This window comes from Corticium candelabrum, chromosome 1 (genome assembly GCF_963422355.1).
Source record: "Corticium candelabrum chromosome 1, ooCorCand1.1, whole genome shotgun sequence".
Classification (NCBI taxonomy): Eukaryota; Metazoa; Porifera; class Homoscleromorpha; order Homosclerophorida; family Plakinidae; genus Corticium; species Corticium candelabrum.
In genome coordinates, this window is record NC_085085.1 from 7,080,469 (window position 1) to 7,096,278 (window position 15,810).

Genomic DNA, 15,810 nt, shown 5'->3' on the forward strand with positions numbered 1-15,810 from the left:
GCTTCTAAATTGAACCTACGGGACACTCTCAATATGCCCGTCAGAAGTCGCAGTCGTTCAAGAGGTACAGTACGTGTATAAATCTGTTGCTATTTTGTCCAAACATTCTACAATTTATTATAGATCGCCAAAGAAGTCGCAGCCGATCACTTTCTCTTGAACGCCGACGCCGCCGCCGCTATTCCAGGTCGAGATCGCGCTCGAGATCAAAGGAGCGACGAAAGGACAGAGGTTGAGACGTTCGAGCTCATTAGTATATATTTCTCGTGTGGTAAAAACGACCTGAATGTGTGACTAGGTCGCAAGAGTAGGTCGAGGTCACCTCACGGACGGAGCAGAGATAAGAGGTAGGAAACAATTGGAATTTAGTTTTCATTTATATATCTAAATTCTAATTCTAACTTAACTTAGTCATGAGACTCTTGAACCGTACACTGTACATGAACTGAACTGTGCTTAATTAAACACATAATGTGTTTAATTTCTACAAGTTTGTTCTACCAATGTATAAGGCTACCTCGTGGACTGGACGTAAATGCGTACAGCGCACTAAATACGTTCAGTGTATTAGCTTATGACCATGAACTAGAGACTAAGAAGGCATGGAATCTGACTACAACACTGATGCCAAGAGTACATTTGCACATGCATAGAATGTGCATTAGGCCACATAAACTTAATTTGTGTCGAATGCCCCTCCATGATGGGCAAGTGAGACAGAAACTCTCCAACGACTGAAATGAGTCATAGTCTCATGGATAGAGCTAGAGAAACATGAGAAAGAAAGACAGACAAGTTTCATAATTTGCTGTCGTCACTGGGGTTTGAACCCCCTAACCATGGAGTGGTAGCCATTGCCGCTAACCACTAAGCCACGGCGGTGACTGTTTTTATTGGTTTCTCATTTCTGGGGCCCTTACACCAATGCAAGTTTGTTTCCTTATGCGGAAGGTCTGGATTTTGAGGCCGGCATGTGTTGATCACATGTGGTAATTACTTGCAATATGGCTAAGCAGAGATGGTGTTTGGACTGTTGAATTCTGAAGAACTGATTTGGGTGCCTTGTTCTTGAACAGCTGAGCCTTGGTGACTTATTCTGCTGATATTCATCAAGAAAGCTAGATGATTCTGTTGCAGTGCCTGATGAATTTGCAACAGCAATGATACACTGGTCACTTTGTAGATAATAAATATATATATATATATATATATATATATATATATATATAAATTTAATTTTTAGTTTATGACCACTGCAAAGAGTTTTTGCCTTTACTTTTGATAAGCAGGAACGACACAACGATTTATTATATATCTTAGCTTATTCTTGTCAGACCTTGCCTATCTTAGTCTTGTACCCAACCCCTCACAGTTGTGCCTGGTTCTTGTCGGACATGAAAATGCTGTACAGCTTTACAGTAAATAGACTATTAGTAATACTAATTGCGATGACACATTTCCAAACAATCACTAGTTTTGTCAGCTGTAGAGTCATAGTGCTGCACTGATTGGGTCAATGACTGCTTGTTACACATATGTGGTCTTAAAGAGACATTTCGGAGATTTTCGTTAACGCAGCATTTCAGAGACGCGTGCTAACGTACATTTGCAGTAAAAAGCAATGGTTGCATGCGCTGATGGAAGTGACAAGAACTGCAACGCAAAGTTACGGTTGAGTCCAGTTCTAACGACAGGGCCCCTTTGGTGTGTGGTAAAAACAGCTGTTCATACTTCGTCTGTCGCACATGAACACAACTAAAAGGTTAGAGAGGCGAGCGGTATTGGCGTCCGGATCTGTTTCGCCGTTCACAACGCTTCACCGACTGCTGTCGATGTCACGTGATGTTACATGTGATGGCAGGAAAACCTCTTTAGCGTCATGCTAGAAAAGCATTGCCCGCTTGATAAGTACATGTATGAGTAAGTTGTGCATAAGTGTTTCAGCTATTGAACCAAACAGCATGCTTTGCAAACTGCGATCTACTGTAGATATTTGAGAAGTCAGAGTCCCGATCGAAAAAGTTAGAATTTATCATTTAATCAGTTAAAGTGTACGTAAGCATATCTCATTCTGCCAATGCGTCAAATGTGTCAATTTGATTGTTGGTAACCAACAATCAAAGGTGTATGCTGGGCGCAATTTACTAGCGCATGTCGCTGAAATGCTCCTATAAGAAAGGATACCATATTCCAGATTATTTATCTTCAGCAGTGATTTACATAGAAACCATTTTATGTAATGTCAATAATGACATTTGACTTTAAAACATGTTTACCTGTCATACTAATTAACACTATCCATAAATGGCAAAAGGCAAAAGGCAACATGTACAGCTACAGTATGTTCCTGCTAATCAAATCAGTTTTTGTTTATCTTAGCAGCTGTGCTTAGCTACAGTTTACTAAACTTTGTTGTTCCATGAAGCAACAGAGTTGGTACTTAGGTTGGCTCAAGTCTAATGTCTTGGTGGTTCAGATACAGATTATGTAAAAGTGAGAACATTAGCCCTCGCCACTTTGTATACACCTGCTTTGCACTTGTTGCTAGTAATTTAGCCCAGTGTTCTTCTCCTGATACTGGTATCACTATTGGTATTGGTAAAATTTTGCTTGCCGATACCCCGGGTGTGGGTCTGGCACTTCAAGGCTTAATGGTGCGAAGAGCCATATATAGGATCTCGGCAGTAGGCAACAGTAAGGCATTGTGTAAATATGCTCAGACAGCGTTTTGAGAGATGGGACAAGCTCAAGAACTTATAATACCTCAAACCTTAGAAAACATCTGCAGAGAAAGCGCACCGACAAGTTGAGGCTGCTGGAGGATTCCGGAAAGGGGTGTAGACAAGACAAGCAGCAGTCAACGAGCAATGAAGCGATGCAGAAGGGGCAGCAGTACGACTTCAATTATCCCTAGGCTCAGGAACTTCATCGTCTTATCAGAGAGATGGTTGCTGTAAGTAAAGTATTAATGTTGAGGTGAACACAAGGCTTTTTTGAATCAATGCTCTTTCTGATTTAACAGTTAATATCACAACAAAGAATTAAAATGTCAGTATTGGTATTGGTATTGGTATCGGCTAGTACTTGAAAACTGAGGTATCAATATGGGTAGTCTTAGTAAGACTTGGAATCGGTAGAACACTAATTGTGTGTGTGTGTGTGTGTGTGTGTGTGTGTGTGTGTGTGTGTGTGTGTGCGTGTGTGCGTGTGCACGTGTGTGTGTGTGTGTGCACGTGTGTGTGTGTGTGTGCGTGTGTGTGTGCATGTGTGTGTGCGTGTGTGCATGCGTGTGTGTGTGTGTGCGTGTGTGCATGCGTGTGTGTGTGTGTGTGTGTGTGTGTGCGTGCGTGCGTGTGTGCATGCGTGCATGTGTGTGTGTGTGTGTGTGTGTGCTTGCATATGAAGGTATGTGCATACACTGGGGCTTGGACCTTTTCTTCATCACAAGTATTTTGATGAGACTTTTATTTTATTTTTTTTTTACACTTGACGCACAACTCTCAATGCTAGAAACTAGTAAATTATGCACAGCATTTGGTCACTATTGCTTTAGTTTGTGTAAAACATGATTTTATTAGTTGTGAAAACTTGATTGTAGTTTACAATATTGCTGCTGAACTTAGTGGTACACAGTAGATGGTGTACTACCGCTGTTGTATATAGTTCAAAATATCGGCATGCCATGCAGTGTGTTGATGTTGAGTGTTGTCTGGAGTCTGAGCACCTGTATGTGCCTTCTTGCAGTTTAATTTGCCCGAGATGACGGTTTCATTGCGCTGTTGCTACTATGTCATTGTAGACTATCAAACAGGTTGACGCACATGAAAATGAACAGTACAGCATTAATCAGCTGCTTTTCCATATTGTCAGATGACGGAAAGCTTTCATTGACTGAAGCTGCTCAATCCTTATTATCTTGTGTCGCTAAGCCCTCCATGATGGGCAAGTGAGGTCTTTACCCCTATCTGGGCGCCCACCAACCCAGCAGGTGATCCCAGCAGGGTACATGTTTCTTTGTAGTCCACACAGCGATCAATGACTAGCCAATTCGATATAGATTGCAAGCATTACGGTGACCGCGAACTCGTGAACAACACACCTAGTGGATATCAATGACCACCAGGAAAGCGCTGAACGTCATTGTCAACGGACCGTTCGCCAGACCACAGAAACTCCCTAGCGACTGAAACAAGTCATAGTCTCATGGATAAAGCTAGAGAAACATGAGAAAGAAAGACAGACAAGTTTCATAATTTACTGTCGTCACTGGGGTTTGAACCCCCAAACCATGGAGAGGTAGCCATTGTCGCTAACCACTAAGCCACAGTGGTGACTTATTAATTGTTTTGCTATGCCCCTCCATAATGGGCAAGTGGGGTCTTTACCCCATCTGGGCGCCCACCAACCCGGCAGGTGAGCCCAGCGGGGTACATGTTTCCGTGTAGTCCATACGACGATCAATGACTAGCCAATTCGATATAGATTGCAGGCATTACGGTGACCACGAACTCGTGAACAACATGCCTAGTGGATATCAACGACCACCAGGAAAGCACCGAACGTCATTGTCAACGAACCGTTCACCAGACCACAGAAACTCCCCAACTACTGAAACGAGTCATAGTCTCATGGATAAAGCTAGAGAAACATGAGAAAGAAAGACAGACAAGTTTCATAATTTACTATCGTCACTGGGGTTTGAACCCCCAAACCATGGAGTGGTAGCCATTGTCACTAATTATTAATATTATTATTATTATTATTATATATCTGTGTTGCACACAGAAGCATGGTGCAAATTACACATAAAAGAAAGCCAAAAAGACAAAACAGAAAGACTACATATATCTACAACCAAAGAGGAACATACTATCTCAGTCAACAGAAAAGAGTTCTCTAAGTGTAGTGCTACTGAAGCGTGAAGGTTGCATTAACCATTCACATGCCAGATGACGTGCTGCAGTTGTGGAGGGTGATATAGAAGCCTCAGAGTTAGTCCTAATTGTGGCTTCATCCTGTATATGGAATGTCTTGAGTTATTTTCAATACCATAAAGTGACTGAAATGTCCTTAAGATGCTCCACAGCTACTTCAGCTGCCCGCCAGTCTGCCGATGAAAGAGAATTTGGCTACAAAGGTGCAGTGTGGCGTTGACAGTGTTCATAATAGGAGTGTGCTGATGAGTCTTGGTTTGGACGAGTGACTTTCACATGCTTCTATGACTTATGTCATACATTACTGTGCTGCTTACTGTTTGAAATTTCTGAAAACGTGTAGGTTCCCTATTTTAATGGTTTTCTCAAATTTTTGACTAATCCACTTTTACAGTGCTTTTGAATTTGTATGTTTCTGCAGCTCTTTACTGTGGTCTGATTGCTGCTGTGCACATTTTTGACACATACTAGTAGTACAGTTGGACAGGTAGTATACTCGTATTATCAAGGTGGTGATTCTGATTGTCAAGAGTCATGTAGTCACTTCTATAAAGATCGGTTGCATTGTTGTTTCTTTGTTGTGTGCTTTGTGCCTTGATCAAAAGTGTGTCTTATGCTCAATCAGTGTCATGTGATGTAGACAAAATAATTTTGCCAATGGCCCAGTTACCAGACAGTGTTTCCTGTTTAGACAATTGAGTTAAGTAACAAGGTTTAAGACAATCTTCTGACTTATGATGCATTTTTCTCTTACATTATATCGCCATGAATATGTTGTACATTTGCTGATCACAAGTCAGTTATTCTGATCCTTCAATGAGACAAGTCGGCCTGTATACACATTCATATCACCATAACCTTGACAGGGAGACTTGATGAAGGCCATGATGCCAAAAACCGATTCGGCTGTAGTTATAAGAAGATTGAACATGGTTTGTGTGAAGAGCTTTTATGCCAATTGAGCTAGCAGTTTTGACTTTCTTATTGTGTCACACACACACGCGCGCTTGCACACACACACACACACACACACACACACACACACACACACACACACACACACACACACACACACACCAATTACTAATCACACCCTTCAGCTGGGCTCCTGGAGAACTTTGAGCCTGCACTAGCAATTTTCTGGAGCCAGGCCAGGTACTCGCAGGACATCAGCTTGTAAAGCCAACTGTGGTGTGAGCACCTGAAGTCTCACCTGGACCCCAGTGGCTGAAGTCGCGTCACAGTTGATGGCTGCTTAGGTCCCCAGTCAATGACCAGGTACGTTACACTCCTGAATTGAGAGAGGCAATTTTGTGTGAGTTGCTTGCCCAAGAAAATTATGCCATAGCTTGCCATCACTGTGACCTGAACTTGCAAACTCTCATGGGTCCCGGATGTACACACTCTATTGGATGACTCTCTAACAAACTGAGCTATAGCACCACATCACATCACACCACATCACACCACACCACACCACACTAATGGGCAAATAAAAACACATGTTAAGCTCTCTACATCGTTCGACGTCGACCTTAACGTCAGTTGCGGAGGTAGCTCCCCTGCCTCTAGAGACAGGACCTCCATGTGCTACATGGAGGCTTGGGGCCAGCACTACAATTCACCTGGAGCTTGGCCAGAGTCATCCAGGGGCACTGACTATGGCACAGCTCTGGGACTGGACACCAAGGCATTGTGCGTAAGTTTCTTGCTTAATTAATTAATTAAGGAAAATATGCCATAGCTTGCCATCACTGTGACTTAAACTTGCAACCCTGCAAGGTTCCAGATGTTTCCATTCTCCAAATGCACTCTCTAATCAATTGATCTATAGCACCACACACACACGCTCGCGCGCACATATGCACACATGCACACACAAGCACTTTTTATGTAAAGAGAGCGATAACTGACAAATTTCAATTTAGATTGCACAAAGTTTGGAAACTATGTATATATTCCTCTGACAACATAATTTTAAAGACTGTTACTGATTGGCATGTAGTGTTATGATGAGTTATCACTTGCATCTGTATAATGGCAAATCTCAGTAGTTCTGCTGTTACTTTCTTAGGTCTCGTTCAAGATCACATTCTCCCCGCCGTTCTCGACATAACAGATCAAGATCAAGGTAGGCAATTATGCAGTCAGGTTCTAATTTCATAGAGGCTTTGCCTATATGAGGGCAGTGCAGGGGCACATTGTAGAGGTGTTCCAAAATCTTCTCTAAACCCTCTTCTTTTCTAAGTGAAACCTAGAAGAGGCAGAAGAGAAAAATTACTGTATACGTAGTGGCCCATAGCAACCATGGATAGATGGGAAGCAGCTGACATTGTGGACTGTTTGAGCAATAAACAACTGATCTTTTGGACCACTTTTTGTAATTGACATTTTCTTATCAGAGTCCTCAATTGAATCAATTTGATCAACTGCACCTGTAGTCAAAGAACTGTAGTAAGATCTAATGAATCAGGCATTCGAATGCAAATGCAGCAGCTGTACAAGGAATGGCCTTCTTTTTGTAATCCATTGTACTTACAATAGTTATTGACATAACGATTAGCCAATGTGGACATGCAACTATTTCAACCTTTCACTCATTTCGTGTAAATATAGATTATTGTCCCCATCCCCTCTTTTGAGTTTTTCCAAGTAGCTCTTCTGAGAAGAGGTAGAAAAGGTTTTGAAATGCGCCCGAGGTGTAGCGTAGTCATTGAAGTAAATAGAAAGTTAAACTTGTTACTACTGCATGTCTACATATAACATGCTGCTACTGTCTCACACATTTAGAATAGATTACTAGCTATGATACACATTAGACATAACAAGTGACACTAGATTCCTAATGGCTGCACACATGCCAGTGTTTCAGCTAGACTATTGGCATGGAGCGCTGTGCCCTGTCCAAGTTGTTAATTTGGTATACCCCTAATACTGGTTCTCAGACAAGTGATAATATAGATGAGGTTTCTAAACAAAACATATTGTAGTCTAGTCCACGTTTGGTTTTCCACAGTTGCATAAGATTTTGTGCAGACGTCATTTGGGCATCAGAAGGCAACGACATTTGACCAACGCAAGCCACACACAGCTACTCTTATCCATGTGCTCACAACTTCTGCCATGCTGTCATTGAAACGAAATCAGAGAGAGTTGGTATATGTTTGCGTAATAAGTACATAAAACGCACAAGAGCTTAGATCCTGCCATCTAGAAAAGATCCGCGCAAGAGTCATGACTACAGTTGCCTTTGACTTTAGTCACTGCTGCTCCTTCTGCCTAGAAACCTGATCTCTCGCTGAGTTGGAGTGTTACATAATTACCACTTACCAGTAAATGTTTCCCATTGCTTTATGTGAAAGACACTTCTTATTGTTGACTTTGAAACCAGTATTGTCAAGGTCCATGAAAAGTAATCATGTTTAGTTCAACAACTGAGGCAAATTTGGATGTGTAACTAACAGTAACGTCATTCTGGAATGACATACGCAATGACAGATATTACAAACGTTCTTTGTACCAGCAGTCAAGTTTTTTGGTGTATAGTTGTGCCGCATTAGTCACTTTTCTTCAATTTTGTCAATTCTACTTTTCTCATAATGATCTAAACCTAATCTCATATTTTTCTTCCACATTGAACGGTCACATGCTATCATTTCCCAACTTTTGTGATCAATATCAACATTCTGTAGATTATGTCTTAAAAGTGTCTTTGAACCTCAAATTCTGACCACCAGCTTTTCTTGGTGCATCTAACAACTGACCGTGTAGCACTTCTTTTGGTAAACGTCTCTTATCCATTCTTGCGACATGATCTACCCACTTTAGTTGCTGTTGAGTCAACATGTATTCAATTCCTGTTATTTCAGCTCTTTGCAGAACTTCTATGTCTGTCACTCTTTCCGACCAATGAATTTTCATTATTCGACGCAGACAGCGAAGGTGAAATTTTTCTAGATCCTGAATGTTTCTTCTATATAGCATCCACATTTGTGATCCATACAGAAGAGTTGCAAGAATGGCTGCTTTGTAAACTTTGATTTTAGTCTTTATTCTTATTCCTTGTTGACTCCATAATCTTGATTGAAGTGTGCCATGCGCTCTATTTGCTTTTGCAGACGTGCAGCAATGTCCTTATCAACACTACAATCCTCTGAAAGAACACTGCCAAGGTAAGAGAAAGAGGATACCCTCTTTAGTGCTTCATCATTCACAAAAATGTCCCTGCCAGCTTTTACTGTACCAGGAATCGGCTGAAACATGCACTCCGTTTCTTGATATTTATTTGCTATCCAAGACTGATAGCTGCTTTTGCAAAAGAGTTTACTATTTCTTGCATAACATCTGCAGAATGTGCTACAAGAGCAGAGTCATCTGCAAAGAGCAGATCTCTTAATTTTGTGGTTACAGATTTAGATTTTGTCATAAATCTGCAAAGATTGAATAAACCACCATCCATACGATATTGAATTGAGACTCTATTTTCAGCTTGACCGTTCACTTCATCTAGCATTGCAGCAAGAAACAGAGTGGGTGCTAATACATAGCCCTGCTTTACTCCTGTTTGCACAACAAAGCTTTCTGATTTTTTTACCTTCAGATGACTTCTGCATTCATTCTTTCATGTAGATGTCTCACTAAATTTACAAATTTGGGTGGGCAGCCCAATTTTGTTAAGATTTTCCACATTGCCTCTCGATTAACTGAATCAAGAGCTTTTTTCAAATCTATAAAGACCATGTGCAAAGGTTTATGTTGTTCCTTGCATTTTTCTTGTAACTGTCTCAGGGTAAATACCATGTCTGTGGTGCTTCTTCCTTTGTGGAAGCGACAGTGGGACTCAGAAAAGTTTCTTCTGCTATTGACTCTACCAGTTTATTCAAGAGAATTTTTGATAAGACTTTACCAGCAGTGGACAATAATGAGATTTCACGCCAGTTTCCACAGTCACTTTTGTCACCCTTTCTCTTGTAGATTGTGATTATTTGGGCATCTTTCAGGTCCTTTGGTACAATTTCTGTATTCCAAATGTGTAAGATGACTTTGACAATTTCCTCTGTAATAGTATCACCTCCTCTTTGGTAAAACTCAGCCGCAAGACCATCAAGACCAGTAGATTTTTCAACTTTTAGATATTTGATTGCAGAATATATTTCTTCAGGTGTTGGTGCTTCATCCATGTATTTATGAAGTGATCGCTATGAAATCATGTCTAGAACCGATGTATCAACCATGGTATTCCTGTTGAGTAGGGAACAAAAGTGACGCTTCCAGCGAGCAAGAATTTCTGATATGTTTGTTAGTGACTGACCATCCTCATTTCAATTGCAAAGTGGTGCAGAACACGTAAGACTTGGGACCAATAACCTTTTTTTTAGTTCACCATAAATCCTTTTGTCATTTCTATCTGCCAAATGTTGTAGGTGATTTGTTTGATCTTTCCACCACTGATCTCGTAGATGTCGTAATTTGCACTGAGTTATCCTTTTCAGTTCTTGAAAGGCCTTGTTGAGCGTGAAAAGATTGCGCGATTTGCTGTAATTTTGCATAAGCATCATGTTTCTTTCTTAGCAGATCTTGTAATTCATCATTGTTGCTGTCAAACCAGTCTGTTCTCTTCTTTTTTTTGTACCCTATTGTTTTGTTTGCTGCTTCTATTGTTGCCATCTTGAGTCTGTGCCATGTACTCTCCGGTTTATCAGAAGCTCTCAATTTCATATTGAGCTGATTTCAAAGCAATCAACAACACTCGGACCATTCAATTGAACTAAGTCAAATTTTTTCACTGTACTAGTAGTGAAGTGTTGTTTCGTTATAAGTTAAAGTTTGATTATTGACCTCACTAACCGATGGTCTGTCCAACATTCAGCACTTCTAAGTACACGAGTCAACTGGATGTCTTGCACAGCTCTTCTCCTAGTGATGACGTGATCAAGTTGATGCCAGCAACGTGACCATGGATGTTTCCAAGTTGTTTTTAGTTTATTCGGTAACTAAAATCTAGTATTAGTAATGCTCAGTTGATGAGTAGAACAGAGTTCTAACAAGAGACGACCATTTTCATTTTCATTGCCAACTCCGTGACGTCCAATGATCTCAGGCCAAGACTTATGACCAACTTTTGCATTAGAGTTACCCATAACAATGAGTTTGTCATCTGCTGGAATTTTTACAAGCAGATCATGAAGCTGGTCGTAAAAAATTCTTTGCTGCATCATCAGAAGTAAGTGTTGGAGCATACACACTTACAAATGTTACAGATCTGTCTTTGGTCAAAGGTAAGCTCAAAGACATTAGTCGATTAGTATAAGCGATGGGAAAATCAGTAAGATTACTCACAATGTTTCTTCTGATGGCAAAACCAACACCTGATTCTTGTTTGATTCCTGATGGTTTACCTGACCAGAAAAATCTGCATTCATCACCCCAATAATTTCATCAAAACTTCCAGTATCAGCAATCCTCGTTTCTGATAGCACAGCAATGTCAATTCCAAAGCGAAGAAGTTCAGAGGTTATCAGCGCTGATCTTCTTTTAGGACAATCAGACGTGTCATAAATAGACCTAATATTTCAACAAGCTATTTTCTTGATGACCACCAAACCTTGAGATGATGACTTGTCACACTTCTTGAAGTGATAATTGTCACGAAAGCGATTGCCGCAAACTGAATGCGACATTCTGAATGAAAGAATTAGACGTACGACGAGATTAGAGTGAATGTACGATTGTCCAGGTCGTACACGCACTTTCACGAAAAAGCACTTTCCTACTGATGGACCGATAATCGGGACAACCGGTAGATGGTGAATTTTTGTAGGTTTGAAGGGTAACCTTCTCTTTGTGCCCGGCAGCTCCACTTTAAACCAACCATTAGCAAAAAAACTTCAAAATCTTTGAGTTCAAGTTGATCTGATATGTTTGAGCTGTCATTTTCACTCCCGATTGGTTTGCTAGGTACGCTGTCCTTGTTGATTGCAAGCAACCACGGACTTCAGCGAACTCCGGGTGCTGCCATCACATATCCGACACACACACACACACACACACACACACACACACACACACACACACACCACACACCACACACACACACACACCACACACCACACACACACACACACACTCACACACACACACACACACACACACACACACACACACACACACACACAGGCACACACACACACACACACACACACACACAAGACAGAGACAGAGACAGAGACACACACACACACACACGCGCACACACAGGTTTTATTGGGGTGTGCTCCTCACTAGTCATGTTACTTTTAGGAAGTCTCTCATAGGTGGAGTTAGTAGCTTTTAATTATTAGATTATCTGCTAATAATTGTTGCAAATGATTGATTATTTATAGGGACCGGCATGGATCGTCTCGTTCAGACAAAGAGAAGAAAAAGGCCAAGAAGAAATGTCTGTAGCATGTTTGTCGTGATATATTATTATGTGGCCATAGACACCTTTATAGTAGATGAGATTGAGGATGCAGATGAGGAGTCTGTCATGAGAATGATGGGTTTTGCTGGTTTTACGAGCACGAAAGGAAAGAAAATTGAAGGGAATGATGTCAGTGGCACAAACATAAAGAGTAAAAACAGATATAGGTAAACATGTGTCTGAGAAACATTGTACTCAAATATGTTATACGAACTGAGTGGTTGTGTATTGTTGTGTGTTTATTTTAGACAGTACATGAACAGGCATGGTGGTTTCAATCGACCACTGGACCCTATGAAGTAGTAGACGGTATGAAACATAACTATTTTTTACATAGTCTTTAGTCCTAGAACTGTGAAGGTGTCTAAGTATAATATCTGTAAGATGGTTCACTTGATAAATGCAAGGAAACTGATTCTTTTTGTTCATATCATGTGTGCTCATGTTGTGTATCAATATCAGATGCTTTCAGCTAAAACACATTGTCTAATACCATGGACAATCATTATGGGAACTTTACAATTTAATGCCGATAAGCTTAAGATTTTGGATTAGTAGTATTTTACACTAGACATGAATATAAGGGTAAACAGATGTAGTTGCTGCTATACCGAACCCTGTAGACTGCAGTTGCTTCAATTGATGCAGAGCATTGACAAGAAATGCAGAAGCCAATGACCTGGATGTAAACTACTTACTACTCTTAGTAATAATGATGTTGGCACATTAGCACTTCAGAATTTTAGAGTGTTTTGTACCATTTATTATTACAGACTTTATAGTGCAAAAAGTAGTATTGCCTCAAACTACATATGGCAATGTTTAATACTACAGTAGATCCTCGTATATCCAATCCCCTTTAGGCAAGCCACAAAGAAATATGGGTCAGATAAGTGAAACGAATGAATAATCGAAGCTCAAAGTTCCAGTCCACTTTTTGTCACAGTATGTACATGGTCTGAACTCTGAAAGATGTATAATATGCAAGTAATAAAATGATTGCACGAAGAGACTTAGTACGTGTACTACATGTATATGCAAACTACAATCACCAAACTAATCCTAGAAGCCTCCGTGTCTTTTGTCACCATTACTGCATGTTGTCACTGTGTTTGTGGAAACAAGCTTGTGACGTCATACCTGCTTTGCGAAAAGAGTCGGATATGCGAGGGTCTACTGTATCTACAATATTGCATATTCAGAGCTGTTTGGTAGAAGTGTGATGAATTTCTTCTTTACATACATGTAGCTTTCAAAAGGATCCAGGTAGACATATTTTGAACTTAACTTTAAATTTTGTATGGAGTCTCTGTCCAGTATATCAGAAACCGTATGCAGTCTTTCGTTGTTAAGTTAATGTACTCACTTAATAAACTCACTGAATAAGCACTTAAAAAGTTGTCAATTAAGCTACTGTCACTAGAGGGTCTATCTAACATTATGTTAGGCCTCACAGCTCTTTATATTGACTTTATAAGTATGTGAACGTGTTACCTCAAACTGTACCATCTATAGTAATAGTAGTCAAAAGTGTAAATAAGCTACCGTCTTTTTGCTAACATTTCTCATAGACAGGGTGTTCAATAAATGTAATCTTTCATGTGCATGTAAAATCATCTTTTTTTACTAACTGTTGTGCACCTTCCACTATAGCTACGATGCTAATTAACTGCAAGGACCTCAAGCCTATTATGTTAGCCTAGCTATTATGTTCTATCGGGTTTGTAAAAATAATAATGCGTGTATGCATGCATGACCATTTTGTAGGCAGACACAATTACTATCTCAAAATCTCCACTAGAAGATGCATATACTTACACCACTGTTGACCAGGTCATGCTGTTTAGTCTCATGGCCCATACTTCGGGGCTTTCAATCTTTTACAGAAGACATGCATTGAAACAATGCAGTGATATATGAACAACACACACATGGCTCATTGACAAGTTTGGTATATATGAAACAACACACCTGTGGCTCAACTACTAACAAATTTGGCAACAACCTTCTGGGCTGCAATCAAATCAAAATCTCAAGATAAAGAGTCACAATGCCGTACGTGTAGTGATTGCCAATGCTCTCCTTAATTGTTAATTGTAATCACTGTTGCAGAGAAATTTAATGTAGTACGTATAGTCAATGAAACAAGCCCAGGGATATTTTTCATTCTGAATTCAAGCAAGGCAGACATTTTGTACTTATTTGACATTAATATCTGAAATTCTCTTCAACCAGCTATCTAGTTACATTAGATCAGCCATTCACTCATGCAAAAGCAGCAGGAGAAGCAGCAGAGATTTAGAAAGATCATCAACACGAAGAACTGATCGTGAGAACAGGTGGATATATTTCATCCTTACTGGCTGAAAATTTAGGTTGGTGGTCAGTCCATAGCCATTTTACAAGTTTAAGAATTATAGTATGTAGAGCATCTTTTCAAAGTCCAGCAGTTTCATGAACTAACAGCAAAGCTATGGATTTATAATGCTAGGCACTAGAATGTAAAGACTGTCCCACTTGGGACATGTAAAAAGTACATTTATGTGAGGGAACTACACCAGTAGTCTATTCCTGGTGTGATACAAATACATGTATATCATTAATTCTTTCATTCATATGTATATATTAGGTACTAGTATACATGGCCCGTCCTTCGTACGGGCAAGATACTGTAGTGTAAAGATAGGTCTAGACACGTCACGTGCAAGCTTTGTTGCGAGGTCCCGGATGTGCTGAATGAATTCGAGTCTTGCTCTTTGCGCTTGTTTCGATAGAAATCGACACACTCCCCGTGTAGCGCTTGCTGCTGACAACGTGTAGGTTGGATTTGGTACAAATGCAATCAGAATTTGGAGAGAAACGAAAGCGTTAGAAGAGTAAGTTTCGTCGGCAAGAGATATTCGATTGCTCGAAGCTTTGCGAAGGACGACGATGCATACAGTCTACACAGGACTGGTGTGGGCGTGTGTTCGAATGAACTGGAATGTGTAGCGTTTGCGTCATCGAGAAATTTTAAGCGGGGGTCGACCCCTCGAGAGGGGACCCGTTGCATAATTTTTAATTTTTTACGCAAACCTTCCTCTGTGCGTGTCGAGTGTGCGTGCCGATTTCGGTTGCGAACGGACAAAAGACGTGGCCCCCAAACGCGAACACAGACAGACAGACAGACAGACAATTTGAGCTTTGTATATTAGATTAACTTAAATTTTAAATGTCTTCTAGATATAGTTATTCTAAAAAAGAATTGCTGATCAAGGGTGCGTTCGATTGGGCTCTTCCAGAAGTCTGGAAGACAAGCCCCTCTTCCAACCTCTACCAGCGCAGGAGCTGGTAGAGATTGGAAGAGGGGCGCGCTCGGCTCTTTCGACTATACCGGCAGAACTGTAGAAGTTGGAAGAGGGGCGTGCACACGGA

General features: G+C 40.5%; 1 protein-coding gene across 1 annotated transcript; it reads left to right on the forward strand.

Annotated features, from left to right (window-relative positions):
• The first annotated feature begins 12 nt into the window (after nt 1-12).
• Nucleotides 13-12,868, forward strand: LOC134194170 (U4/U6.U5 small nuclear ribonucleoprotein 27 kDa protein-like). Its single transcript, XM_062663416.1, has 7 exons — nt 13-64; nt 124-231; nt 299-347; nt 7,009-7,065; nt 12,317-12,372; nt 12,428-12,563; nt 12,645-12,868. Exons 1-7 carry the CDS (start codon nt 34-36, stop codon nt 12,697-12,699), a joined length of 492 nt encoding a protein of 163 aa, XP_062519400.1. The 5' UTR covers nt 13-33; the 3' UTR covers nt 12,700-12,868.
• Nucleotides 12,869-15,810: the final 2,942 nt, after the last annotated feature.

What these genes read in the sequence shown, in the direction of transcription:
- LOC134194170 (XM_062663416.1), top strand. Translation starts at nt 34, where the DNA reads ATGCCCGTCAGAAGTCGCAGTCGTTCAAGAG. An exon ending in GGACGGAGCAGAGATAAGAG is followed by an intron (nt 348 to 7,008) that starts GTAGGAAACAAT and finishes TTACTTTCTTAG; the next exon opens with GTCTCGTTCAAGATCACATT. An exon ending in GAAAAAGGCCAAGAAGAAAT is followed by an intron (nt 12,373 to 12,427) that starts GTCTGTAGCATG and finishes ACACCTTTATAG; the next exon opens with TAGATGAGATTGAGGATGCA.